Source organism: Phoenix dactylifera, chromosome 14, assembly GCF_009389715.1.
Source record: "Phoenix dactylifera cultivar Barhee BC4 chromosome 14, palm_55x_up_171113_PBpolish2nd_filt_p, whole genome shotgun sequence".
NCBI lineage: Eukaryota > Viridiplantae > Streptophyta > Magnoliopsida > Arecales > Arecaceae > Phoenix > Phoenix dactylifera.
Window position 1 is genome coordinate 6,892,952 of NC_052405.1, and position 27,591 is coordinate 6,920,542.

The 27,591-nt window shown below is 43.7% G+C and overlaps 4 protein-coding genes across 8 annotated transcripts; 3 read left to right on the forward strand and 1 right to left on the reverse strand.

Moving 5' to 3' along the window:
* Positions 1–1,952: 1,952 nt before the first annotated feature.
* LOC103712355 lies at positions 1,953–5,341 on the forward strand. Of its 2 annotated transcripts, XM_017844094.2 has the most exons (3): positions 1,953–2,447; positions 4,719–4,832; positions 4,919–5,176. In XM_017844094.2, exons 1-3 carry the CDS (start codon positions 2,152–2,154, stop codon positions 4,995–4,997), a joined length of 489 nt encoding a protein of 162 aa, XP_017699583.1. In that variant the 5' UTR covers positions 1,953–2,151; the 3' UTR covers positions 4,998–5,176. The 2 variants fall into 2 exon arrangements, with proteins under 2 accessions (XP_017699583.1, XP_008797079.1); XM_008798857.2 differs by having other exon boundaries at positions 4,719–5,341.
* A 126-nt stretch (positions 5,342–5,467) lies between these two features.
* On the forward strand, positions 5,468–6,699 carry LOC103712356 (germin-like protein 11-1). The gene has a single exon (XM_008798858.4). It carries the CDS (start codon positions 5,850–5,852, stop codon positions 6,522–6,524), a length of 675 nt encoding a protein of 224 aa, XP_008797080.2. The 5' UTR covers positions 5,468–5,849; the 3' UTR covers positions 6,525–6,699.
* Positions 6,700–7,002: 303 nt separating this feature from the next.
* Positions 7,003–14,933, forward strand: LOC103712357. Of its 4 annotated transcripts, none has more exons than XR_001879754.3 (14): positions 7,012–7,265; positions 7,420–7,563; positions 8,987–9,116; positions 9,249–9,379; positions 9,490–9,637; positions 9,986–10,164; positions 11,763–11,994; positions 12,370–12,468; positions 12,544–12,689; positions 13,061–13,168; positions 13,387–13,475; positions 13,704–14,310; positions 14,416–14,501; positions 14,639–14,933. XR_001879754.3 is itself a non-coding variant. In XM_008798860.4 (12 exons), the coding sequence occupies exons 1-12, from the start codon at positions 7,197–7,199 to the stop codon at positions 13,892–13,894; spliced, it is 1,593 nt and encodes a 530-aa protein (XP_008797082.2). In that variant the 5' UTR covers positions 7,003–7,196; the 3' UTR covers positions 13,895–14,414. The 4 variants fall into 4 exon arrangements, 2 of the variants coding, with proteins under 2 accessions (XP_008797082.2, XP_008797081.2); XR_001879755.3 differs by having other exon boundaries at positions 14,435–14,501; XM_008798860.4 differs by lacking the exons at positions 14,416–14,501; positions 14,639–14,933 and having other exon boundaries at positions 7,003–7,265; positions 13,777–14,414.
* Positions 14,934–17,200: 2,267 nt separating this feature from the next.
* LOC103712358 (respiratory burst oxidase homolog protein C) lies at positions 17,201–23,125 on the reverse strand. The gene is made up of 11 exons (XM_008798861.4): positions 22,264–23,125; positions 21,959–22,118; positions 21,759–21,807; positions 21,390–21,503; positions 20,866–21,297; positions 20,262–20,648; positions 19,963–20,174; positions 19,725–19,827; positions 19,479–19,558; positions 18,353–18,933; positions 17,201–17,947 (listed from the first exon to the last, which is right to left on the reverse strand). Exons 1-11 carry the CDS (start codon positions 22,838–22,840, stop codon positions 17,838–17,840), a joined length of 2,805 nt encoding a protein of 934 aa, XP_008797083.1. The 5' UTR covers positions 22,841–23,125; the 3' UTR covers positions 17,201–17,837.
* Positions 23,126–27,591: the final 4,466 nt, after the last annotated feature.

Here is a 27,591-nt window from a genome sequence, read left to right on the forward strand (position 1 = left end):
CTCGTTTAATAAAATCTGGGACACGTGGAGCCCCGGTGTGGCCTCCACTCCTCCGAAATTATGACCCGGTAACACGAAATCGGAAGCGTCCGACCCCTGGTCATGCCGCGTGTCCGTTTTGAAACCCAAAATGGCACGCTCATTGATGAGCGGGAATTCTCGATTGTGGGGCCGAGGCGCCACCCCGTCGAACCCGAGGACCCTCATCCTGGGTCCGCCTCACAAACCAACCTCGGTAATCCAAGAGACACCGCCCCCGCTATAGTCGCCTCGAAAGACGTAGGGATATGGACCCCATCATTAATTCGCCGAACAAAGTAACCTCGAAACGCCCAAGGGCGCAGGTCCTACCACGAAAATTCCAAGAAACATGAGGGTGCGGACGAAGTTCGCCCCCCAACTTTAACGATGGACTTTACTTCCTACGTCCGAGCCCACAAGCCGCTCGAACTCGGAAGTCGGGGGGTAGTGTTGGGGGAATAAGGTTTTTCTCCCAAATGACACGAATGCCCCAAAGAAGCCGCACAATCGTCGACCCTGGAAGGCCGAAGTCGGCACCCGAACTCGGAACCTCCGACCTAAGAGAAACCCCAATGCCCGAGGCCTACTTTTGTCAGCCACCTACTACGGCTATACGTCTCCGAGGTCCGGCCAGAGACCGTACTATGACGCCCCTCCGGCATTTATTGCGCATGACCGCTGTGATCCTCCGGCACACTCCACAATAAATATGGATCTCCAGCTTACTCCACAATAAATATGGATCTCCGGCTTACTCCACAATGAATGCGGATCTCCAGCTTACTCCACAATAAATGCGGATCTCCGGCTTACTCCACAATAAATGTGGATCTCCGGCTCACTCAACAATTAATGCACGTGACTCCTGTCATCTACGGACTCCCAGCTCTCCACGGCAAATAAGCCCAGCAGAGTCTAGTCAACTGTGATAAGTCTCTGATCTCGGCCATACCTCCGACACTGATGCAATAAATTCGCCTGGTAGCGTGCTAGTTCGGGTTGTACAACGCCCTCATCGCCGACATCAGTGCAATTATTCGCCTGACCAAGCGCCGACCTGAACGACATGCCGAGCCGTACTACGGCTTCGCCCCGTTACATCGCAGGTAAACCGACCCCCGGTCTATAAAAGGGGGTTGGAAAATCGATACTGAGGACACGCACCGTTTACCTCTACTCTACACGATTTGCCCCCTCCCTGACTTGAGCGTCGGAGGGCCGGCGCCGGGAGACCCGGCCACCGGCTCGTGTGCAGGCACCCAGACGGAGGACGCCGCCCACTGTCGGATCGTCGCCCAGCCGCGGGAATCAGCCGCTCCTTCTCGCCGATCGCCCCAGACGGAGGACGCCGCCCGTCGACGAACCACCGCCCCGCCGTGAGTAACCACCTCCCGCTCCCTCTCCTCGACCGAAGATTGCCCCCGGGTCCAATTTCCAGCAACAAAAGCTATATTTTCTGTTTTTATAAAATGTAGTTTACCCCAATCATGATGATAAATCCCCAATATTCAACCAAAATTTCCGTTAGCATTACAGGAAACAAGCGTATCATCAGCGTATTGTAAGCAAGGAATCTCCCTTTGGGCCGATGCTGTAAATTAGATTATTATTATTATTTGAGCTTTATACATAATGGATTAATGGATGTGGGTGTAGCCAGTAAAATTAAAAAAAATAATGGCATAAAAGAGAAGAAGGTTCTTTCAGATGAAACTATTGGAGTGATAAGCGTGGGAGACAACTTAGTTAGCTATACTATTCGCCAATTTGCAGACTAATGTGGCCCGAAAAGGCCATCTTCATTATTTTCGGTAATACATGTCTTTTAAAGGATAAAGAGCAAAAATAATTATGGTCCTTTATTTAAAGTCTTTGCGTGCCAAAACGCTAAATCGTTTCTACCAAAAAAACAAAAGATAAATCGTTTAAATTTCGCTCGCACCATTTGGGACCAAACCAAACACCAAAACCTCTGAGCCGAGAGGAAAAGTATCGGGCGAATCACGTGGTCCGCCTTCCATGTAAAAGGGGAGGCGACGGCGACGAAATCGAGAGAGAGACGTCTCTCCGGCCGTCGGTCAACAAGAGGAGATCGAGGAGGAGGCCGGCGGTGGCTGATAGAAGAGAGAAATGGGGAAGGGGTTTGCGAAGGCTGCGGTTGCGGTGGCGCTTCTGGTGTGGGCGAGCCGGCGGTACGGGTGGGACGGCGACGCGGCACTCCGGACGTTCCGGGATCTCTCGGAGAGGCTGGGGATGTGGGCGATCCCGCTCTACGTGGCGGCCCACACCGTGACCCTGGCTCTCTGCCTCCCCTATGCCGTCTTCTTCGAGGCCGGCGCCTCCCTCCTCTTCGGTTTCTTCCCCGCCGTCCTCTGCGTCTTCTCCGCCAAGGTCCTCGGCGCCTCTCTCTCCTTCTGGATCGGACGGTTGGTCGCTCACTCTCTCTCCCTCTTTTCTCACTTCCCTCCCTTCCGGTCTGCTTGGAATCTAACGATCTCTGTGATCTATTTTTGCTTCACCGAGATAACAAACGAAACTATGTTATATTACTCTATTATTTGGTCTATGCTTTTCTTCTTTGATTTGATGGAAAATCGGAAAAAAATGGATTTTGATTATCCTAGGGATAGGATTGGAGGATCCAGATAATGTTTGTGATGGAGACGATGACTTCAAGGATCGCCTTGTAGTTGATAGGAGTTGTCGATTTAGAACACCTTTTTTTTTCCTGACAGATGGAAAATTGGTTGACGGAAGATGTTTATTTTTTATCCCTATTTTTTTAAAAGGCTTTGATTCACCCTGTTTCATTTCTTCTTAAGGGGGAAAAACAACGGGAAACGAGGTAGATGCTTAGAAGGAGTTAACAAAAGAATTGGAGATAAAGATGTTCCGAAGGAGGTGTATCGAGTAAATGCAGAGAAGGCATTTTGGAGTTGTGATTTGGCTTGAATCTTCTATGTAGGATCTGAAGGATCTGAAAAATGCTACCTAGTTACATAATTTCTCGAGAAAGAGAGCGTGGATTTCAGGAATAGATTCTTTATCCTTCTAAACGGAGTTCATAGGGTAACTGTAACTGATAAGGCTCTTGGGGTTTGGTCACCTGTGAACCAACTGGCATTGTCTTGTTTCCTTTTGCCTCTTTGATCCCAACAACAACGACATTAGCTGATAAGGACTTTTATTTTATGATGTAAAAGATCAATGCTGAAGATATCTCCATACCGAAGTACATATATAGGTGGGAGGTCCATCCATGATGGCTTTTGGTGGTTTGCGTGTGTATTATCTGGACTTATGTGCAGAGCAGGTTCTATTGCTCAAGTCGGCTCGACCGTGGAACATTTGTCATGCAGTCGGTCGGCAATATGTAGTTATAACAAGGTCAAATTCATAATTTTATTTACCAATTGTTGAATTTATTGTTCACTTGCCGGATTGCTTGTTTGGATTTTCATGGTTTTAAGGCAATGAAACCACCTATCTCTTTAATGTCTACAAACATATTAGGGGGTATCCAGCAGGTTTTGATGCACAGTAGATAGGAATAACTTCTTTGAAGGTTCTTACTACAACATTGAGTTTCATTACTGCCCTTTAAAATGTTAGAGATGGCTTCTTCTAATAATCTGAATTTTCTTTGCGGAACTGCTAGTAAGTTATGGGTGGATTTCGATAAGGTTGGTCGATGTGTGATTGTCAGGGTTGGGTAAGGTGAGTCTTTGGATAAAGAATGGGCTACACATGTGAGATATTCAGTGGAATAACTTACATTCAGTTATGCATGTATGGCTTTGAATGGCAAATCAAGGCCGCAGAGTGTGCATCTTGTTTCATGGTTTTATTATAAACCACAAAGTTGCGAAGGGAAAAAATTCTTGCATGGGAAAAATTACACTTAGTCTGTTTTCTAAACTTCTCTGGTCTTAGTTGAATCAGATTGGCGGGTGAAGATCCAGGAATCTTATTGTGAAGGATTTCTGAGTTTTGATACTTGTTACGATACAGGTCTAAATGGTAAGGCTAGAGTGGGTGGTAATTTGACAGTAAAAGTGATAAGCTATGCCTTTGACTTCAGCTTCATAAATTTTGTGATCTCCATGAGATCATCCTATTTAAGGTTTTAGTTGAAATAAGGAATGAGGATGTTGCTCATGTTATGATGATAAAAAGATATGGGGCATAAAAGAGTGGTCTTTCTACCTCATTTAGTGGATTGTGTGCTTTGTAATCTCCTGTTGTCAAAAGTTGATTCATATTAAAACAACATTACCCTGCCCAATGCTTGTTCTCCAATTTGGCAGGCGTTATGTTGCTTTCTTTGTTCGCTTTTGATAATAACTAAAGAAGTTCTATTAGAAACCTAGAGGCGATATTGCAACCGACCACCTGCTACTTTCAGTGTCTTTCCAGTTTATTGAAATATTGTCATCGCAAAGTGGCATGTTGCTTTTCATTTTTATTGACAATTCAGCAGATACTACTTAAGAGACATGATTTTGGTTTATGAAGTCTAATTGAATGCCTGCTTAGGAAGCAGAGCCTTTTCCTGTCACCAATTTTGTTTCCTAGCAGTAAGTACTCTTTGGTTTTTGTTTTGTTTATTTTTAATAATGACTCAATCATGGGCACACTATATTTTTTTTTGCAGCTTTCCATCCTGACTGGTATTTTTTTCCCTTTGTTTTGTTCAGGGCAATTTTCAGGAATTCAAAATCCGCAATGGGATGGGTGCAGAGAAGCAAATACTTCCATCTTGTAGCTAGAGGAGTCGAACGTGATGGCTGGAGATTTGTACTCCTTGCTCGGTTCTCACCCTTGCCATCATATGTCATCAACTATGCTCTGGCTGCCACAAAAGTTGGCTTTCTCATTGATTTCCTTCTTCCTACAGTTATTGGCAGCCTACCGATGATTCTACAGAATACATCTATTGGCAGCCTTGCTGGTGCTGCTGTAGCTTCCACCACTAGCTCCAAAAAATCTCAAATCTACTCGTATCTTTTCCCTCTAGTTGGAATGGTGTCCAGTATTCTCATATCTCTGAGGATCAAAAAGTACTCCTCTGGCTTTGCAGCGGCCGAAGAAGTTGAGCAATCCGTCCACAGTGACGAGGGTGATGATGCTGTGCACTCATCATCCCATAAAAAAGTGTCTGGCAATGCAATCAAAAGGAAGTGATTGGTTTTTTCTAACCTTTGTTTTTGGAGAAAAATCTCTCTTCAGTTTTCGGATTATACTTAAAACTTGAAATCCAAATTAAAATTTCCTTGTGATTGGACCACTCAAGAAGTTTAACTTTATCTTCTTGATGCCATTGTTTTCTTGCAGCATGTTGAAGTTGTGTGCATGTCCTGAATTGCTCCTAGTTTTTCTTGTTGCCATGTCTATATTATGAGGTTTTGTTTTGCCTTCGTAAGTGTATGGAAAAAAGCCGCAGAGGCTTTTACCAAAAAAAAAAAAAAAAAAAAAGCCGTTTCGTTTTTCCTTATAATTTTGCTTGCCATTCTTATGACGTATAACGAGTTAAATTTCGGTTGCTTCCACCACTTTGCATCGTGTCTCTCTGTGTGGATTCCAGCAAGGAATGAGCAAGCCTGGTTTGATGCTGAGAACTGAGAATGAAAGCTACTGACTATTCAAGGAAAACCCATACTATGTTACCTCTAAGCAACGCCCTTCGTAGGACGTAATCCAAAGCAAATCCTGCAGTGAACTCCAAGAGTCCTATAGAGCAACAAGCATTCCTTTGTTTCTACTCTTTCTCATCATGATCTATTTCAGACGGACCCAGGAGACTCTCACTCTGGCATCAAAGTAACGGCATGGAGCCGTCTACTCTGTTCTCCTCTTCCCTGCTCATCCTGCTGCTCGGCGGGTCCGTTACAGCAGGGCTTGCGGACAGCAGCCCTCTCCGAGACACATGCCCGATGGATCCCCAGGGTGAAAGGACGCTCTTCATGAACGGGTTCTTGTGCAAGGATCCCGAAACCATCATGCCGTCTGATTTCAAGACATCGATGCTCGAGAAGGCGGGCGACACCGACAACTTTGTTCGGTCATCGATGAACGTCGTGACCGCCGCCGAGTTCCCGGGCCTAAACACGCTGGGCCTCTCCGTGGCTCGAACGGACCTGGCCATGGATGGCATGGTCCTGCCGCACTCCCACCCGCGGGCCTCCGAGATGCTGTACGTGCTTCATGGCACGGTGATCGCCGGCTTCATCGACACCGAGAACCGGCCGTTCCAGAAGATCCTCGAGGAAGGCGACGTTTTTGTGATCCCTCGCGGGCTTCTCCACTTCTGCGTGAATGCAGGGTATGGCCCAGTTGCCATCCACTCGGTGCTGAACAGCCAGAATCCGGGTGTTGCGAGCATAGCCGGCGCCATGTTCTCCTCAGAATCTCATGTGTCTGAGAGGCTGGTGGCGAGGATGCTGGGCCTCGGAGCAATGGAGCTGGGTCGCAACCGGACGGACACGCCATTTCGTGAGTCGTAGTTCGAGTTGGGCCATTTGTCCGTACAGAAGGATGCTTTGTACATCTATTTGTTCTCTAAGAAAAATGTTGTGCATTTCTCATCTAAAATCAGCCTATGTTTATATAAATTACTTATACCCCAAAAGAAATTATTTTTTTTTCAACTGTCACATAAATATATATAGTTTTTTTTAAGAGTTGAGCTGCATCCACATTCGGTAAATAGGCTTTTGGCCTGGATGCACGGGTTATTATAGAGGCATTTTTAGTATTATAGCAGGCATTGTAATATTGTTAAACAATTTTCGATGTCCATCTAATATTTGTAAAATTTATATCTCCATATCAATCCAAAAAACGATAAAATGATAATTGAAATGATAAAATAATGCCATTATTTTTATTACTACTGTCCGTTATAAACTGTCATGACTGCCGTTATTTGTGTTATAACGGCAAAATCATCACCAGTGGCACTGTTACGAGGGGTACTAGGCTGCGAGCTTGCACCGCTTCATTTAAGCGGGCGCCGGACTCGGTAGATAAATAGGAACCCAATATCAGCCGGTCTCATTTGAAATTTCGAAAAGCTTAAGCGCTTCGGCTGCCTCCGATCTCCGAGGTCAGAGAAAGCGAGAGAATTTGAGAGAGAGGGACGAGAAGAAGAAGAAGAAGAAGAAGAAGAAGAAGCGATGACCCTCCTCTGCTTCTTGCTCGATCTCCGAACCATTCCTCCTCCATTGCTCCGCGATCTGAAGCAGGTGACGATCATGATCCATTTATCTCCCTCGATGTCGATCTGTTGATCTGATTCGTTTCTAGGGTTTTGACCTTATTTGGCGTTCTGTTTTCCATCGTTTGGTCTCATTCGACCGTTTGGTGGCAGTCTTATTTGGTTTCTTTTGGGATTTTCAGAGTTTGCTGCAGCTCGCCAATCTGTATGCGGTGACGTGTGGGAGAGGGGAGAGGGAGCGAGGGGCGGAGGGGATGCCGCTCCTTCGAGATCGGTTAGGATTGTGCTACCTCCATAAGGGCGGAGCCCCTTCCTCATCTACTGAGGTCAGCAGATTAAGTTACTAGTCACGTTGCCCCTTGTACTGTTATGCTCTTTCTTTTTCCCCCGTTCCGCTTGGGATTTGGGAACTAAGAATTCATTTTGTTCTCCTGTTTTGCTTTATTTATTTATTCACTCTTTGTATGTTTGTCATATGAAGGAATAAGCGGTATGTGGGGAAAACAGCCAATAAAAGAAGAAAATTGATGCGATCTTTTACGAGTACGGCGTAAATCATAGATGAGTGAAATCCACATGAAATTAGCTAATAGCAGAGAGCTGAAAGCTTGATATAAATTCATCATCAGCATGTAAATTTAGGTAGAAAGCTATATGGAACTTCAATCATGATGGAGTTACTCTTCAAGAGCTAATGGACATAAAAAATATGACATGCATAAGGCAGTCTCGATAAAGGCCACGTTTTACCTATTAGGCATCATGTTTCTCTTTTAGCTCGAGTCTCTTTCCCATCTTTTCCATCGTCGTACAAAAACACTAACTATGGTCTGTAGTTTAGGAGCAAATAATTCATATATTTTATTTAAATCAGACAGGAGACACACAAAACCTTAAAATGTAAAGTTGCTTCACTATTTTGTTACCTAATCTAAACAAAAAACAGAACATGCCCCTTTTGTTCAAATCAAATTGGTTTCAATCCAAATGACTGAAATGAATATATTTATACCTGTCAGCTTTGTTTCATTCATTTCACTAGATCAAGCGAAAATTTCGTGTTTGGGAGGAGAAGGGAGTGGTAAATACTGCAACTACATAGATCCAAGTACATGAAAATAAATTGGACTGTATCGCACAAAATTGACCTCAATTAAACTACTATTTTGTATGTTTTCCTTATTGTGTTGACCCCTTTCTTCTAAAAAATATTATTATATCTTTATTTTTATCATTTTATTGAACATAAAATATCAATTTATGTTATTATGCTTAAAGATCATTTAATTTTGTCATTAGATTTAGATTCCTTGTTTGCACTGATTCAGTTGGATTTGTCCAATTTATTTTGGTTTTGAGCTGACTGGAAGTGTCCAAAATTCAAACTTGAATATTAATTATAGTGAAAACTTTTGGACATTAAAAAACACAGGTAACCAGGACGTTTTTCACCAAGCTTCTCCATGACACTGCACCATTTAGCATATTCTTTGACTCTTTTGAAGTCCATACCTATTCCAATGGCCTTTAATTTATGCAAACTGATCTATATCCATCATCTAAAATTATTTAATTTATTCTCAATGGGTAAAATCAATGATTGCATGTAAATTTATGTCCTTGAAGAAATAGCAGAATAATGGAAAAAAATGGATTCTGACATTCTGTATGATGTATTTCTTCTCCTCCCACCTCCACCCCTGGGTCCCTATTCTTATAATGTCATGATCATGAAATGTATTTCAACAGCTGAAGATTGTGTACAGACCAGGACAAAATTTTAGTCTCCGAGATTTCCACCATGCTGTCAACAACTTACCCATGGATAGATTTATGCCTGAGTTTAACCAGTCCATGCCTAGCGAAAGTAGTGATCAAGGTGAAAGTGATATCTTGACTCTTTTGATTTGGTTGCTTTCTTTTCAAATTTTAAAAAAAAAATTAATTAATAAAAGATTGCTGATGTAAGTTAGAATTTCTTTTTCTCCCCCTCTTGCGTGATTGCCTGCAGACATGTCACTCACAAACCTTTTGACAAGCAAAGAGCTTTACACATGGGGTGGTCATCATGTCCCGAAGAAAGTGATTATTATATGCACATCTTTGTTTGCCAACGCTGAAGCTATGCGCAAATCCCTCCTGGTATGGAGGAAATAATGATTATTTGCTTTTCAGCATTAGAACTCTCCTCCGCAGGTTCCTGAGCAGTCCATAGCGGGTTAGCTTTGCCTCTGACCACTTATGTATGACAGGGTGCAGCAGAACAGTGTATCCCAGTGGAATTTATGGTGTGGGAACAGGAAGATGCAAATGTACATTATGATGTATCGGAGAAGCTCAATGGATTCATTAATAGTATCTCTGATCTTGAAAACTGTGTGCTCCGGAGGTATCTTTCTGGTGAGAATCTCCTAGCAGGTTGCAATGATTTTTTGTTTCTTTTCACTCCAGCCCCAGGAAGTTTTAGTACTTCTTTGATTAATTAGACTTAGAACTAGAGTGGCATAATTTTACTAAATGATTGTTTTCATCAATAAAATGTAGAGTTTCAAAATTTCTTCAAAGCTTGCATACAACTCGATTGTGTTAAAAAGACCTGTTATTCTTTATTTTAATTTACTCTAACAAGTATTTTGAATATATTCCATTCAATAGATGAATCTTGAGATCTCATTAAATCTTTTCTGAGAGTAGTTTATGTTTATAAACAGCTTTTAAAACTGAAACAAACAATGCTTAGAACTGCAGACTCTTGGGTCATGTGCGGCATAGTCAAAAGATGGTTGAAAGAGCTAAAGGATGATGTAGAGCAACCACTGAAAGCAGTCTTTCTCTTCAAGAACACCATTGTGGGCTCTATAGATCAAATCTATTGCAACTTATTCGCTTCTTCGAATCAGATCGTTGATGGTTTTCCATCCTGTCAGGTAATATATCTGACAACTAAATTTGATACGTTCAAGTTTGCTGCTACATGATAATAACAGACCTAGGTCAAAACATTTTGATATCAGGTAATCAGACTATCTGTAGAACTTCAGGATCTCTTACCCGTGTCAAAGAATACTACTAAGTAATTGTGAAACCTCAGTAGCAATTTGGTAGTTCTAATTGAAGTTTTATGTCCTCCAGTGATAACAGATCCAATCCATTTATATTACTTGACTTGCTTTACCAAACTAATGAATTGAGAACTTTACTATTTAGGAAATCCAGAGTTTTGGCTTCTGGATATTTCATAACAATAATTTAATACAATAAGATACTTTATTAAGATGTACTTGCTAGCTCAGAAAAACAAAATTTTGGCTTCTGGATATTTTGTAACAACAGTTCAATACAAAAAGATACTTAAGTTTTCAATCATTCTTTATGTAGATATACTTGCTAACTTAGAAAAATGCAGATGCCATGTATAATGACTGGCTTTTTCTCCAAAAAAAAAAGTACAACTGGCTTGTTCACGTATTTGTATATTGCATTATATAACATTTTTTTGTTATGTACCTAAGAACATCGTTTGATGATAATACACCTAAATTTTCATCCATATGCAAAATGAGTCAAACTATATTAATAATTGACTTTGCATTCTAGATGATTGAAATAAATAACTTTGTTTTGAAGTATTCACATGTCAGTTTTTCTAGAGGTGGGTATGTTGGACGCTACAAATACTTGCCAAGTGCAGCATTGTCCATAATGTGCATCATGCAAAGTGATCATCTGAAAGTTCAGCAATCATCATGACAGGGCTACCTGTTTACTTATTTCCTTTTCATGATAATGACGGGGCACCGCCAATCATTCCAAAGAAATCATGTGAGAATTAACCCAAGGCAAATACTTGAGCAGTTTGAACCTAGAACATTCTCCAAGGACATCTAACAGTTTCCTAGTAATTTTGGACTTCATGGACATAACATTTTTCATGCCTATACAACTAGAAATGACACCGTGAAACCTGGATCTAGAAGATGTAAAGCCATTTGAACAAAAAAATCCTGTTACCTGTTGAATCATAGTCATCGTCAATATCTGTCATTCTAGCTTTTATCATGGCCGCTTGAATCCTGTCTGGTCATAATGAAACAATATTACTTTATTGGATTGCCTGAGATAACTGGCTGTCAATTTGTCTCATCATCCCTCATTTTTGCTAACTGAGGACCGAAATTGATGGAACAAATGATAGTCAGATAATGGGCATGATACATCTTGTAAAGTACGATATGAAGTGGTAAAGACATAATTTATCATGTGATGGTTTATGTAAGACTCATCATTTTAATATTGTTAGCGAACTGATAAAAATACGATTACATCATACAATAATTTGTATGCGTGTGTTTGAAAAACTGGATTGTACATCCTTACCTTGTAGTGTGTGTCATTCTCTTATAGAGACGTTAAAAGAAATATATCCTTTGAAGGTTTTTTGCATGGGTTTGTTTTATGCAAATTTCAGGTATTAAGATTGTTTATTTTAAGAAAATATTTTTTTAAATATAGAATGCTATGATAGACATGCAGATGCCATGGCTACCCAATTGAAATTGCAGTCAGTGACAAGAAGCGTTGTCCACTCACCTGCCATGAGCTCGGGGCCTCTGATCTGATTGATAATGCAGTTAGGGTTGGAGAACAAACTGTTTTGTTTCTGCCCTCATTTGAAGGTTGTCAAAAACTTCAACGAATCTATGCACCCATAACATTTTCTATTATTGAACGCACCGGGATGGCTTCACTAAGTGAAGGTCAGGGCTGATCTATGTTGATTAGAGACTTATAATAATGTGTAATTCTGAATACAGGCTTTTTAGCTAACTTCTTTTATTAGGCCATCAATACTTGCTGAAGTTTTAAGTGGATATTTGATATGACCTGTGTGATGACTGTTTATTAGTTTTCTTGACTCAGGTTTCTTTATGTAGGTGGATGTAAAATAAGTAGCTAACCATTTCAAGTTTAAAAACACAGGATATCTAATCTCCAAATCAAAGAGGGGGAAGGAGAAACATACATTTACAGTAGACAACTAAAGGATTACCTATACCTTCAGTGGAAGCTGCAGTTTGACTTGTATTGCAAATTTACAGCTTATGTGGTGTCCTTTTTGTTATTGTTAACAGATGTTATAGAAGGGACATCCTATGTTGTGACTCCTTCAGCTTATCATGAAATGGAAGTTGCTCCAGATGAAAGTGATAAGTCAAATCTGAATACTCAACGTGAGTAGACTGTATTGTTAGATGTGATTGGGCTTTGGACCTCTCTGATTGGTCTGTCTATTCTATATTATACAGTTTTTCATGGGCTGCGCGGAGCTCTTTTCCATCTGGATCAGGGACTTGTATGCTCGTCAACCTGTAATACAGATACAATGAGGGATGGAACCTTCCAATGCTTCTATGTTCTTCAGCCTTCTGACAAAGGGCCAATGCTTTTGAGGGTAAAACATTTGCAACTTGGTGAAACATTTCTGTTAAAGTTAAATTGCTAAAAAGCACGTCTCTTTTAGGCATATGAATGCTCAACTTGCAGCCTTTTTTAACTACTACTAGGACATCTTTAGTGATTGGACTATTGGACTGCTTCTTGCTGCATGTGGGATATTTTGCTAAGGTGATTCAGTTATTGATTGTTCAAACTAGTCATCTGTTTTAGAAACTAAATGGAATACAATCTGAAGCCAATCATGGATAATTCTCCTTAGTACTAAAGTTCTTGTTTAATTTGTGAAATAGTTGTTGTTAATATTTCTTTTTTTCAAAGAAAATCTGCATGAAAAATAACAGTCATGATATTGTGGAAGCTGTGCAGAGGCTTGCTGGATCAGAAGAAATTCTGCCAATCCCTGAGATGAGTCGAGCAAATAACCATACCATACCACAGGAATTAGAGAAGTCCATTCAATCCTCATTATCAAAGGTCAAGTACTCATTTCTCATCGATGCAATTTTTTGCTTATAGGTTAGTGACGAATAAACTACTTGCATAACCTATTGACTGGAAAAAAGGATTATATGCTTGCTTGACCCAACTTGCAACCTGAGATAGCAAAATTGCAAGTTAAGATTTGCCCTTGGCTTGCATATATCTTATACTTTATTTATGCTAGTTTTAACTTCTTTTTATTTTTTTCCCAGATTGAACTCAGAGAATACAACCCTCTTCAACATGAAAGAGGTTTCCACCCAAAGCTAAACTGGCTGGTAAAGGAGAGCTTGCAATTTGGGTACTTGCTAACTTGTAGAACTCTTTGCACCTTCTCAAAATTACACTTCTAACTGTTTAGCATATGAGAATTCTGCACGATTAGCTGTGCTTTGTGCACAAAAATCTACAGTTCATTGAAGTGCAACTGAAATTTAAACATAGAAGTGAGGTCAACCTGGTCTACTCAACTAAGGTTTTAGCTAATCCTCATAAAATACCTAGTGATCCTTGTAAACCTAACATCCAGGACGATCCTGCCACGTGTTCAGATGAGTCCTAAACTCAGCAATCTGAATGATATTCAGTCGACCATTCTGCAGCATGACTCATCTACCCAAGCTCCTGAAGGTGAAGTATGGCCCAACAAAAATAAGGAGGAACAGAACTCTTCTTGTGTTACAGAGGAGTGGGAGCAGCTTCTCATTGTCGATGAAATGAATGATGTCTATTCATCCACCTGCATTTCCAACCCTAAGTTTCAAAATTCCAGTTTGGCAGCTCAGACTAAGCCTTTGGATGAAAAAACCTCGAGAATTCTTGAGAGATTGGAAGCCCCAAAGCAACAGAAACTGAAGGCTACTTCACCATCAGTCTCAAGAAACTTGGTCGATGGGCAGATGAGGCAGCCACTGGTGCCCTTTGAATCAAGCTCAAGCCGACCATTGAGACCAATTTTTCAGACGTTAAAAAGGAAGCAGAGATAAATATAGGCACTGCACTTCTGGGTACTTTCTGTTTTGTAGATTTGCAAATGAGTTTTAGCATATATGTTTCTTCCTACATCTACATTGTTTAGACTTCCAGTGGAGCATTAACGACACAATATGTTGATGCTGTCATGCCTGCTGCCAGAGGTTGTTCGATTTTATTTCAAATGCAGAAGCTTCTATTGTTCTTTTTCCCCCTTAATTCAAGAAAGCCAGAATGACAAAAGAAAATTTAAACTCATTTCTTTACAGCATCTTGTTTGCATGCAAGGATCCACGTACGTGACTTTTAAATGTGCTGCAAAAGAAAGTTTATCAGGACCTTTGTCTAAGCTAAGGTGATTTCTACGGAAAAAAAAACAAATGATGATAGATCAAAAAGTTATTCTGCTTTCTATTTTTTTTTTTTATCACCTCAAAACCTGCATGATTCATGCTTGTTCAACTTTAATCATGTCTTTCTATTGTCATGCAGGAGCCATAGTTAGGTTTGGCTGATTTTGTACTTTAGGCGTATAAACATTGGCAAGGGCTGTGTTCCAACCTAATTGCTGCGATCTAACCCAATTGTTTAGATGGAACCGAAGCTTGCCGCTGAGTAATTCAGAGCTATACACTAGTTGATATTGGTAACAATCCGTGTATCTCACCTGTGAATTATGTTCGTATTTTTCGATCATGGGGATTTGCTCTGATATCATGTTTGTTGGGAAACATCGATCACGATTGAGCTGTTGATGAGAGCTACAAAAGGTGTTTGAAATGCAAAAGACTTTCTGCACACTTTCTGAATTGGTCATGCAGCAAGTTTCGAATGATCAGTTTGCAACTAAATAATAAATTTTTATTAGTCGATTTGCCTTATCAGCTGAGATCGGTTCGAGAGAGAGACGTATCTCTAACCTTACAATTTCTTAATATCCGAACTAGTGGAGTCAGTTTTGATGCGCCAGATTACGTGATTGGCTTTGTTTAGCATAGTGGCTGCTGCAATCATCCACCGCCCGCACGCTTCTTTAATGATTGCATGAGCTTTCTATATTCTCGGTGCGGTGGCGTTCGCACCTTGGCGGGTTGGTTGTCACGCATTAGGATTTCTCGGCCAAGGCGATAGTGCGCCAGGCCACCAAGGAACGGAATGCGCGAGATGCGTAGTAGTTAATTTGGGCGATAGCCACGTCAGTTTGATGGTACCCCTAACTGATCTGCTGGTAGCTTGACTGCCACAAAAGGATTCCCTGGTTCATGGTGCTGATTAGTTACGTTTTGATGTCGTATTGGAAGGAACTCGGAAAAATCTTGGTAGCATTCATCTTGTTGTTGCTGCAGAGTGGATTGAATGGTTGACAGAAATCATTGGTGTCTGAGGTTATGTCCTTGTTGGTGTTTTAGATCTGCGAACAAAGAAATTGGCTAAAATTTATTGGATAATATGAATTGCTGAATATAAACATTGAGTTGGCATATATAAAGCGAAAATTTATGAAACCATTGAAGTATGCTTGTTTTTAGCCATGTACCGAAATCAGAGTCCACGTCAGACTTGACACAATGAAATTAGTCTAAATAGAAAATGGATTTGTATATTGTGACTGTCTCAGGCGGGGCTGGATGTTTAATGGTGTTTCAGGTGGCTTGTATAATTTAGTAAAACCAGTAGGCAAAAGCAGGTTAGAATTGGAATCTGCGAACTTTGCTAGAAGAAACCTTCTTTTGGTCATGTTTAGATGATGTCTGGATACTGGAAGATCTTATCGGCTTCCCGGCCAGGTCTCTGTTGAAACTCGCCATGAGAAGGGAGTGGTTAACGAGACATGACAGTCGGTAAGCGTACATAATTTCTCTTCTTCAAGAATAAGATACAATATCTTGGAAATGGAATTCACTATCCCTAAAAGATAGGGTTCAGCTATGCTTGCTGGCCATCTCACCTATTCGAACTATTTTGCAATCCATGTAATTTTATATTATCTTCCAACATCCAAACACCCCTATAATCAAGCTGTGTTTGGTTGTGGGATAGAAATGGAGGGGCAAAAGGAGAGTCAAATTATTCCACCTTTCCATTTGAGCGAGTTATTCCTAGATTAAGTAGGATAGATGGATTAGGAGAAGAAAAGGTATTCCACCTTTTTAAAAAATGTAGTTTAATTCGTGCTGAAATGAGGACTTGGTTGAAAAAAAAGGTAGAATAATTGAATTGAGAGTATTTTATTCTCTCTTATTCCTCAACCAACTGCAACCTTACTATGTCAACTTGTGGTTCGCATTCTTGAATGTTTCTCACCGTCGCCGAGGATGGCTTGGGTCTACAAACAAAGTCCTTTAAAATTTGTTTGTTTCTCTTCGAAAATAAAAAAAAAGAGGTCTGCTTTCTGCTAAGGGTGTTGAAGGTGTGTGAAGTCGATCTCCCTCTCCTTTGCCTCTTAATCGACTTGCGGTCTACAACGTTGATTTGCCTTTGTTTGGCCTGGGAATGAATTTTGGAAGAGGTCGGGCTTGCTATTTGTACATATTTTCCTCATTTCTCGTTCGCCCTAAAATATTTACAAATTGCTAGTTCGCTTGGTGGTTCTTCCTGCCGGACAAGTGGAAGGTGGTGGGATTAATGCTGTTATTGCAACTTTTTGGTTCTCCGAGACATGCATGCTATAAACACACGGGTATAGGTGGATGCAGCCTTCTTGGCTGGTGCACGCACAATGCATCCTATAAATTGTTAAATAGTTAGGTGGGATGCAGAGTGTTTCGTGGAATCCACTACGACCGGAGGTCATCACTTGTTCTTTTATCTAGAGGCGATGTCGACCTTTTATTTGGAGATTGGACTTACAATGAATATTAGTTTGATATTAATTTTTTTGTAATGGGGCGACTGAAACTCTGAAAGGATGGCTCAGGATACAAATCTTATTGTTTCCCTGCCTGCGCAGAGGAATTAAATATAAGTATAATAGTATGCGTGCATGTTTCTAAAGTGATCAGATCCACTCGAATAGAATATATGTTAATATCTGGCGGCCAAAGTAGCAATAAGTCGAAAAACAAAACATCATCTATCACAAGTCATTAATATCTCATTAGTGGAGTGGTGCTCAGCCTTGCAGCTGCATACAATTATTAACATGGACATGATGTATACATCTACCTTATTATATATGCACCACACAAGTTGCTACTAACAAAAATTTTAGAGGAAGAGAGAGAGAGAGAAAGAAAAGGAACCAATGAAACATGAGGGAACACACTTCGCTCATTGCGGGGGAGGATGAGCTCCTATATCGTAGGTCTTCGGGTGGTTTGGTGGTGACTGGTGGCGGACCTCCTGGTGGTATTCGACGCTCAACAGCCGCTCAACCACTCCCCTTGAATCCAAAGCTTTCTCTGACCAAATGCCGGGCTCTTAAATCAACCCCACCCCCAGAACACGTGTTCAGGGCCATTTCTTCAAAGCCATCACAGCGCAATTTAGTGGCTAGCCTGACGTTTGAACTCTAGTAATAAAAGAGTCTAGCAGATATAAATATATATATATACACAAGAGCTCTACAAGGGAGGGGGAGTGATCTCTGCACTTAGCTAATTGGATCCTACAGTTGTGGATCCGAACCTGCTGCTATTCTTCTACGACGCTAGCTAGTATATATGTATTTGTGCAATTAGAGGGTTGGGTCTTAGAAGTTCTCTTTGTTGAAGTCGAACTTGGTGGTGGTCTTCCGTGAGAAATCATGCGCGAGCTGGCGCAGCTCCTTCGTCAGCGTCGGTGCTCCGCAATAGAACACACCTACAGCAACGAATTACGGTAAATCAGGGCGAGTGAAAACCAAGCAGCAAGAAAATGGCAGCTCTTAAACAGCAGAGTAGATGTAACTTGTACGCGAATATTAATTCTTCTTTAAATTTAGAGGTGTCCGTAGTTGAAATAAACACAGTCCCTACTTAGCTTTTGTGCAATTACTACAATAAAGACACTGTTTCTACCCTAGTGCACCATAAAAGCGAACGTACGCTAAGCAAGGTAGGAGCACCCGGCTCTCCAGCATAGGAAACAAAAGCTTTCGTGGTGAAGCTTTTCATTTATAGATTTGGTGAAGGGTATGACCTATGCCATGGGGTGGTGGGTCCAAGAAATCAAGAGAGGAGAGGACCGGATTCAGGCAAGCGAGGAGGGAGGGAAGGACGGACGTACCTATGCGCTGGTCGCGGTGGTTGAGGGCGATGCGCTTGTAGACGTTGCGCCAGTGGGGTCGGGCGAAGTGGGATTTCACGCGGGTGCCGGAGACCACGTCCACCCCGTGCTTGGCGTGGTTCAGCGACTGCAGCATCGCGATGAGGGCCGACCGGGCGTCCCCTTCCTCGTACACGCTGGTGCAGTAGGTGTGCAGCTCGATCATCCCCTTCTTGTCCGTCTCCGCCACCTCGTTCATCACCCCCCGGAACCACTCGAACGACCCCTGCTCCCTCGTCACCCAGTAGAAGTAGGCCCTCCTGGTTCTGAACGTCGTTCCGCCGTGCCTCTGGCTGCTGCCTCCAGCTCTCTTGCTGCTGCTGCTGCCGTCATCACCGCCGACGCCGCCTTCCAGATCCCGATCGCCCTCCGAGTCCAGCAAGCCTTCCGATTCCAACTGCTTCATGTTGTTCGCAATGTCCTTGACGATGCTGATGAACGGGGTGGCGCCGATGCCCAGCCCCACCAGCAGCACCACTTCATAGTTCTTGTAGTCCTGGGCCGGCGCTCCATAGGGTCCATCTATCAGCACCCGGGGCAAGCTGCATGCAATATTAATTCCATGAGCTACCTAGAATAATTATAAATAAAAGCTTGCTCGGATATCAGAAAACAATGTAACTGACCTTCCCACAACCAAAAAATAATAATTAAGACTTCATAGGTCCAAGCGCTTCTCCAAATAGCGTTTGTTAACTTCATAGGTACAGTTTTCTCCATTTTTTTAAATTAATTTTTAACGCCGTAAATATATTATAAGAAGGTAAAGATGCATCTCGTATCATTGAAAGAGACGAGGAAGCGAAAAGAAGAGTGCGAGCGGTCGGCAAGGGCAAGTAGAGGGAGCGAAAGGGAGGTTCGTCGTTCTCCACATGTGAGCCTGAGCCGAGCCAGCTCAGCCCCTGCGTCCGGAAACTTAATTTGTTGAAAACGGGTCCGAAAACGACGAACACCACCAGCTCAGCGATCTGACTCCAGACCGACCTCGCTTGTTTCTTTCCCTTTCAAAAGATGTTGCACCGAAGGCGACTTGACGCGTGGGAAATCGATGGATAATATAATAAAGACAACTGTATGGAGCCCTCACCTTGGAATGGGGCTGCTGGCGTGGCCATCGTAGTCAGCTCGCAGAAGCCCGCTTTTCCCATCGGCCGGTCGCTGGCACACCTGATCACGTCAACCAAATCCCGCCCATTTAGCTGGCACTCCTCTAAAGTATTATTAATTACCCTTCTCTAAGCCATCAAGCTACTAGTTAGAAGCCACCAAATTAATCTACTCTACCCAAAATTACAAGCATGAAAAGCAAAATTTTCAACAGCAGGCCACATACTCTCGAGAAAACCGTTTTGAGCTGTCTGGTCCAGTCGCCGAGCGTCCGTATGTGGACGCTGAGGTAGTCATCTTGGGGGGCTGAAGTGATGGAGAACGGGTGCCTGTTTTGCAGCAGAGTACAGAGATTAGCTAATTTAATAAGCCGGGAATCTATGACCATCCCGAGATAACGGAGATTAACAATTAAACAACAAGCGATCGTACGTGGTCTACTATGATACACGCACGCTACCCACCATTGGAAGGGAGACACGGCAGCGCAGTTGACGAATATATACTGGCCGCTCCGGTATTTGAAGCCTTGTGGTTTGGTCACGTGGAGAGACAGCACGTTCCCGGGGTACACCGCCACCTTCAGTATCTTCACCGGCCTCACGCTCGATCTGAACGCTCTGATCAGCCTCTCGGTCCCGTACACGATCATCGGGATCGCCAGGTACATCCAGGTCTGCCATTAATTAAATAAGATTAATTCATGTTCGGAGGGGATTAGATGAAGAAAATTATTAAGGGACTTGTGGTATAATATACTTACCGTTTTCTTGTACCATTGATGGGAAAGGTAAAGGAAGATGCCGTGGATGATTAGGAGGATGTAGACGATGACGAAGAGGTGGTGGGAGTACCAGAAGGCATTGAAACCGGTGAGCCGGTTCAGGGGCTTGGGAAGCCCGATCCGGCCGCGGCGGAACCACGGGGTGGCCAGAACGAAGGCGATGGTCATCAGCACCACCATGGTGATCCCGGTCCACCCCTCTGTTCCCTTCACGAACCACCAGTAGTTGTTCGGCCTCGTGTCCCCGAAGAATGGCTTCATCGGCTCGTACGCCGCGTCGCTCGCATGCAGGAGCCGCGGGAAGTCGCAGGTCAAGTGCGAGATTGCGTGCAGTCCCACGCCAACGGCGATCCCCACCGCAATCACCTATTGCAAAAAAAAAAAAGAAGAAAAAAAGAAGAAAATCGACAAGCTTATATAATTGGCTTTTGAATGCTTATAATTAATACTTTTCTAATTAGATGAGATCAATCATGTCGCGTTTTAAAGGCAAAAGTTTTCAAAACAAGGAGTGGAGAAGGCCGGATATAGCTTGTAATTAATTAAGAAAAAGAATTATATATATATATTTATATCTACCTACCTTGTGGAAGTTGAGATTGTCGTCGAACGGGAGGGCGGCGCCGAGCTTGGTCTTGTTGCGGAGCCAGGTAATGGTGTTGCGGCAGACAGGGAGGAGGATGAGGGCCATGTTGAACTTGAGGGTCTCGGCGCCGCCCTTGGCGACGCAGACGCAGTAGCCCATGACGTGATACACCGCCCGTTGCCGGTACTGCATGAACTTCCAGGCGAAGAGGCCGGCGCAGATGGCGAGCCACAGAGCCAGCACCCAAACCCGCTTCCAGTTGTCCTCCAGGAAGTACCTGGTCCGCTGGTACCCCCGCCGGAGTGGGTTCGGCTCCTCCGTCGGCTTCAGCTTCTGGCTCAGCATCTGGCTCAGGTTCCTGCTGTTGGTCGTCCCGCCCCGGATCGACTGGCTTGGTCCTTGCAGCAGGAGCATCTCCAAATTGTATATCTGAGGATTCACCAGTCATTCCTAAAGATCAGCATAAAAATATATATATCTGCAGTTTTTGCATGATTCTTTTTTTTATAATGGCGTTTTACCTCGATGTAGCCAAGATTGTTGGGGTCCAATTCTTCCATAATGAGGCGGGCATACTCCTCCGCCTGTTCCTGGATCTTGGATAGCTTGTTTGCTGACGCGCTCATCAAGATGATCTGTTGATAACCCATACATCAAATATGTAGCTAAGCATGGCTTGTTTAGCTAAAAAGAGCGAGAGACACAGAGAGAAGTTTGACTCGGTGATGGGACTGCCGAGTTAGCCGAGTCTCGGCTAATTCTCAGCCACCCAAAAAGACGGGTCAAAATTCACATCCTCCAAGATATCATTTGTAGCTGGGTGAGGGTCTCGCACCGGCAAAACTACAAAGTCCGACTCGTGAGGTTGTGAGAGTGATCTTCTTCCTTACCTCTTTGACCTCTACTTCTGTAATCCTTCCATCAGCGTTCTTGTCCACCCTGCATATATTTTATAAAATTAATGTCACGACGGCTCCAGCTCCATAGCTTCCGGAAAACCGGGATTACCGAGCACAAGATTCATATCATCCTAGAGACTAGGGGTACGGAACACTGGAGAGAGAGATAGGGCGGGAGAAAGGATGGGTACATGTCGAAGAAGGTCTGAAGCCTGGAGTCGAAGCTCTGGTCCGAGATCTGGTCCCAGAACTCCCTGAGCTCCACTTTGGTGATGGAATCCCCGATTATATTTCTCTTCCTCGCCAGCGCGTCGAACAGCTCTCCCGCGAACTCATTGGACTCTTTCATGCCTGCCATCATTATTCCGTTTCTCCATTATTTTCTTTTTCCAGTTTTTTCTTTTCCTTAGATGGTAAGAACAATTCAAAACAACGGAGAAAATTATAGAAGAAACAGAGGAACAGAGAGAGAGAGTAATTGATGATAACAGCTGACCTATGCACTGGCCGAAGAGGGATCGGGGGAGGGCGCCGTCGACGGCGAGCTCGTCGAAGCGCTTCTCGACGGCCAGCCAGCCGGCGGCGCCGTCGGTCTTGCTGATGAACTTGAGGCCTTTGAGAGCGTGCGTGGCGGCCGACTTGGAGCGGTCGAGCCGGCCCGGGCCGGGCCGCTTGGTGAACGACGCCAGCCGCTTCAGCTCCTGAGACACCTGCCGGATCCGGGACGACGCGCTCCGGATCACCGACGACCCAATGGAGCCGGACCGCTTCTCCAGCGTCCGTGCGAGCAGCGTCACCTCCGGGTCCTCCGCGTCCCCGCCCGCCGCCGGCTTCACGCTGTGCACGGCCACCGAGTCGTCGCGGACATCCAGCGTGATCTCCACGTACTGCTCGTCGTCGCCGCCGGCGGAGTCCGCAAGGTTGAAGCGGGCGCTCCTCCGGCCGCCGCGCTTGTTGAGTGGCCCGCTGAGGGGACCGCTGTAAGGGACCCGATCGCTGCCGATGCTCTCGGTCTCGACGACGTCTGACTGGTGGTCGCCGCCCCTCCCGTCGTCCGTCCCCATCTTCTGCATTAATTCTAGAACTCAGATCCCCAACTGCAACCACTCTCCCAAACAAGATAACCCCTCTTCTCTGGCTAGTACCTGAAGAACTCCCGACTACAATGACCGAGACGGATTTCTTTTCTTTTTTTCCTTCTTACCTCGAGGAAACAAAAGAATGAAGGATGAAGGAAATTTGGGAAGTGGATCGGTCGGAGATGGGGTGGAGAGGAAGAGATCGGTATTTTTCTCACCCGCTCTCTATGTTTGGTTATGGTGAGGAGTTTTGGTGATGGGATATATATGCTATGATATGATATGATATAAACATATATATATATATAAATATAGGGGCTGGAGTGGTGGGTGTGGAATCGGGTAATGTTCCTACCGCCGTTCTAGAAGGAAAGGCGGTGGTCAAACGGCAGAGGAGATGGAGAAGTCTGTTTAGTAGTATACGCTCTCCCTTTAGCTGCTGCGCCTGGTTTAATTGAGCGCTCGATTTTTTTTTTTTTTTTTTCAAAACGACATTCCATTTCCAATAAATCAAATTTAAGCACATTCCGCCAAATCAAATAAAAGTAAACAGTGCAATAAGTAAGGAACACCTGCTAAACTCGTTCAGATGACACCTCCAGAGTGACGTGCAACGTATGAGGTGATCCAGTCCGTAGCTCTGTTCACCTCACGATACACATGGCCAATCTGAACGGCAAACAGCTTTTGAACCAATCTGCGAATATTTCGAATCAACGGGTGATCGTCGCTATACCTATCCACTCCTCGTATCCAGTCAATCACCGTAGCAGAGCCTCCCTCAATGCACAATCTATCGACACCCAGCACACATCTTGTATAACGGATACCTTTACAGGCTGCTCGTAGCTCTGTCCCAGCAACAGTCAAGCATGGTGTGCTTCGACCACCAGCTACAATCAATCTACCATAATAGTCCGTGACAACAAAGCCCACTTCACCGGAAGCTCTATCCATCGCCATACCGCCATCAAAATTCACCTTAAGATAACCAGGGGGTGGGGGTACCCAAGAAAGAGAAGCATACCTTGGCGCTGCAACAGCAGAAAAGGTACCCAGATATCCCTGACCAACTCAGATGAAGTCGATGGAGTTACCAAAAAGACTTCCGCAGCCTGGGCCACGGCTTTGTCCATTACAATCCTTGGGAGCGACCCTCTCCCCTCGAATAAGCATCCATTCCTATTTAGCCATATATGATAAGGTAAATAGGCCACCACTATCCCCAACTTGGCTGTGCTAGGCTTCCTGAAGGAGTCCCTCAAGAACAGTAACAAATCCTCCACTGACTCCCACCTCGAGGGTAAAGGTGCAAATAAATAACTCCAAATCCGTACAAACCCTGGGACAGAGAAGTAAGACATGGCATCTGGACTCCTCGATATTCGGGCATACCTCGCAATATTATGTCATCCTCACCCCCGCCTAACTAGCACGCTTCTAGTCGGAAGACAGCCCCAAGCTCCCTTCCAAAGGAAGAGCGCCACACGAGGATGCAGCCTCATCCTCCATATCTTACCTGCATCGATCTGTCTGTCTAGATCTCTGCCAATCCAAGCATGAAGATCTTTGGCACGTACTCTGTCCGTCGGCTTCCAAATCAGTCTGTCTGGCACCTCCTATGTAGCTTGTCTGTATTCATCATCATCGGCCAACGTCTGATAAGTAACTCCGTGACCCAACTATCCTCAAATACATCAATCGATCACCCTCTTTTGCAGCGTTCCGCCGGCTGTTGACCGGGAAGCGTCAAATTCTAATGTTTTCACAGACGAGCCTAGGTACCTCGCTGCCTCGCATCGAACCATTTCTGAACCGGACCGGCGACCCAGCGACCGGTACCATACTGCCAGGTAATAACGCGTCAATTCGTCGCGGGTGAACGGGATGGAGAAGGTAGACTAGGACACGTGGACAATGAGACAGTGAGAGAGAGAGAGAGAGGGTGGGGGGGAGACCGGATAGGGTTTCCGCGCAATTTGCCACCCAATCCGTGATCCCCGGCGCTGACAGGTTAGATCGACCTGTCTGCTAACCATCCTAATGCATCGCCCATGGCCAATTCGGTGGCCATCAATCTCGTCCGTCCATGATCCCTCATTGCGCTCAGATGGACGGTCCGCAGCCCATCAACCCGGCGGTTTCCCACCCACGAACCATTGTTCTTACGAAGACTCCGCTAAAGGCGTCCGGAACTCGATCGATCCCGCCAGGTGTAGATCACAGCGAGCGAGACTGGCTCCACCACATCATGAGATAGTTATTGTTTTTTTTTTAAAAAAAAAGACATCGATCGTTCCTAAGAATATTTTTAGTCTTAAGAGGAGTTTCCGAAATGTTTTCTCAATATATATCTGATCTTTTTTGGGGGGAGTGGGGGAGTCAAAAAAAAAAAGAAAAGAAGCTATGCATCTGGTCCATTTTTTCGGCCGAAGAAGAAGAAGAAGAAGAAGACGACATATAGGGAAGTACGGCAGGTCTGATCCCACACTCAATTAACTCCAATCATCTCCCGGATAATGTTCCGATCCTCCAATATTACAGTAGGAGACATAGTTAGTAAGTAAACAAATCATACTAAAGTAAAGCCAAGGGTTGGTGGGAGACTCGTGTCCTAAGCGCATTTGTCTTCAGGAACCTTTAAAGCCCAGCCATACTATTCCGGTTTTTGGCTCTTGCACTCCAAGGAAAGCTGTTAGGTATTACCGCAGATCTCCGGTCGCTGTTACACTTTTGTAGAGGCGTGGGCACCGATCCTACCACTGTAATGCTCCTGGAGCACGACACGGTGCCTCCAACTCCGCTTTTGGACTTCTACCGTGGCGAACGCTGAGATCCAGCTGGTAATTCAAATGCACAACTAATAACTAGCAGGCCGACAGAGGCAAGAGAATGCAGTGCGTTGAAAATTTCTGGCTAGTGGGTCTTCTTTGACTTGTCGAATACCTTGTTACCGTGCATATATTGCTTTCCAATACAAGTCCACACCGAGTTCTCGAGGGCTTCGAGTTGGCAGTTTTAAGAGTTTGTGCTCGCATCATACCGTGCGTCAGATGCTTAGGCTCTAATGATCAACTCTCGGCTGTCACCCATGCTACGTAGCTTGATAGATGCTATCCAACAGATGGCAAACAGTTCTTCATTGCTTCATTTGTCTAATTGCTCCCTGATTTTAACAAAACAATGGCCTATTAGTCTCGGACAATATTATTCCCTTTGTAGAAGTATGGTTTAACTTTGTATATTTGGGGGACACAGTGTGCGTGTGTCTATATACATGCGTGTGTTTAGTCCCATATAGATTATTCGCCGAGAAGATTTTGGGTAGTTATACAGGACTAAGAAGTCCAAAAAATACTATTTAGCTAGTCTTTTTGGGTGAGGTCCTGAGTTGTTGCAAATAGTATCAAAGCGAACTCGACCCATAGCCTATGTGGACTAAAAGACACTACGGCATGCGTTCATAGAGGCTGACCACGAGTCAATCGTGGTGCTTATGATTGGATTGGAATGAATTTGAACACTTAGCCTAATGAGAAAGTTAGAGCTTGAACGAGGGGAGTATGTGAGGATTCGTGCGGACGTGTGTTTAGTCCTACATCGGTTATTGGCCGAAAAAACTTGGGATAGTTATACAGGACTAAGAAGCTCAAAAAAAATACATTTCAGTTAGTCTTTTTGGGTGAGGTCATGAGTTGTTACAAATGATATCAGAGCGAACTCGACCCATAGTCTATTTAGACTAGGAGACACTACAGCATAAGTTCATAGAGGCTGACCACGAGTCGATCGTGGTGCTTGTGATTAGATTTGAATAAATTTGAACACATAGCCTAATGAGAAAGTTAGAGCTTGAACAAGGGGAGGATGTGAGGACTCGTGCGGACGTGTGTGTGTTTAGTCCCATTTTGATTATTTGCCGAGAAAATCTTTACTAGTTATATAGGACTAAGAAGCTCAAAAAAATACCTTCTGACTAGCCTTTTTAGATAAAATTTTAAATTATATATATATATATATATATATATATATATATATATATATATATATATATATATATATATATATATATATATATTCCCATTAGATACAAAGCTGAAACCTCAGAAGAGAACATGCATGAGCAAGACATTAGGTGGTCCAAACATCACATGCAAGATAAACTATTGCCCGACTGTTTTGGAGGTTCCCAAGAGGTCCAAATTTAAGATCGTTGGCCCCATTTCTTCATGTTCATTTGTCTGGCCCCATTTCTTCATGTTCATTTGTCTGCTTCTGAGAAGCAGATATAACATGACTCTTGTTGTGGTTGAAATTTGGCCTGAGGGTGACCATGCCGGAAGAAGTCGAGAAGACGCCGACTGGGACAGAGAAAAAAGGCTACTTTCTGCGCTTCAGGGTACCTGCACAAAGCCTTAGCCGGAGATTCCGGCGAAGGCCGTTCGATGGCTGAGTTAGCCGGGCTTTTGAAAAGGTTTATGAGTGCCTTAGATGATCTCTTATCATTTGATCATGCTTGTAATAGCTTATAATGGCTTTTTGAGGGTCTTTTCCTACCCCCTTTTTGTAGGATAGGGTCTCGGCCATTATCTGAAATCTCGGTCGATTGTGATCAACTGGCCATTAGTTGGAGGTGGCGTACAGCACGGAAATCAATCTCGTGGGCGGAGAATTCGGGAGATATCTTTTCAAATTTATTCTGAGGGTCCACCATGTCACGAAAGTGGTCGAGGAAGCTCTTTAAT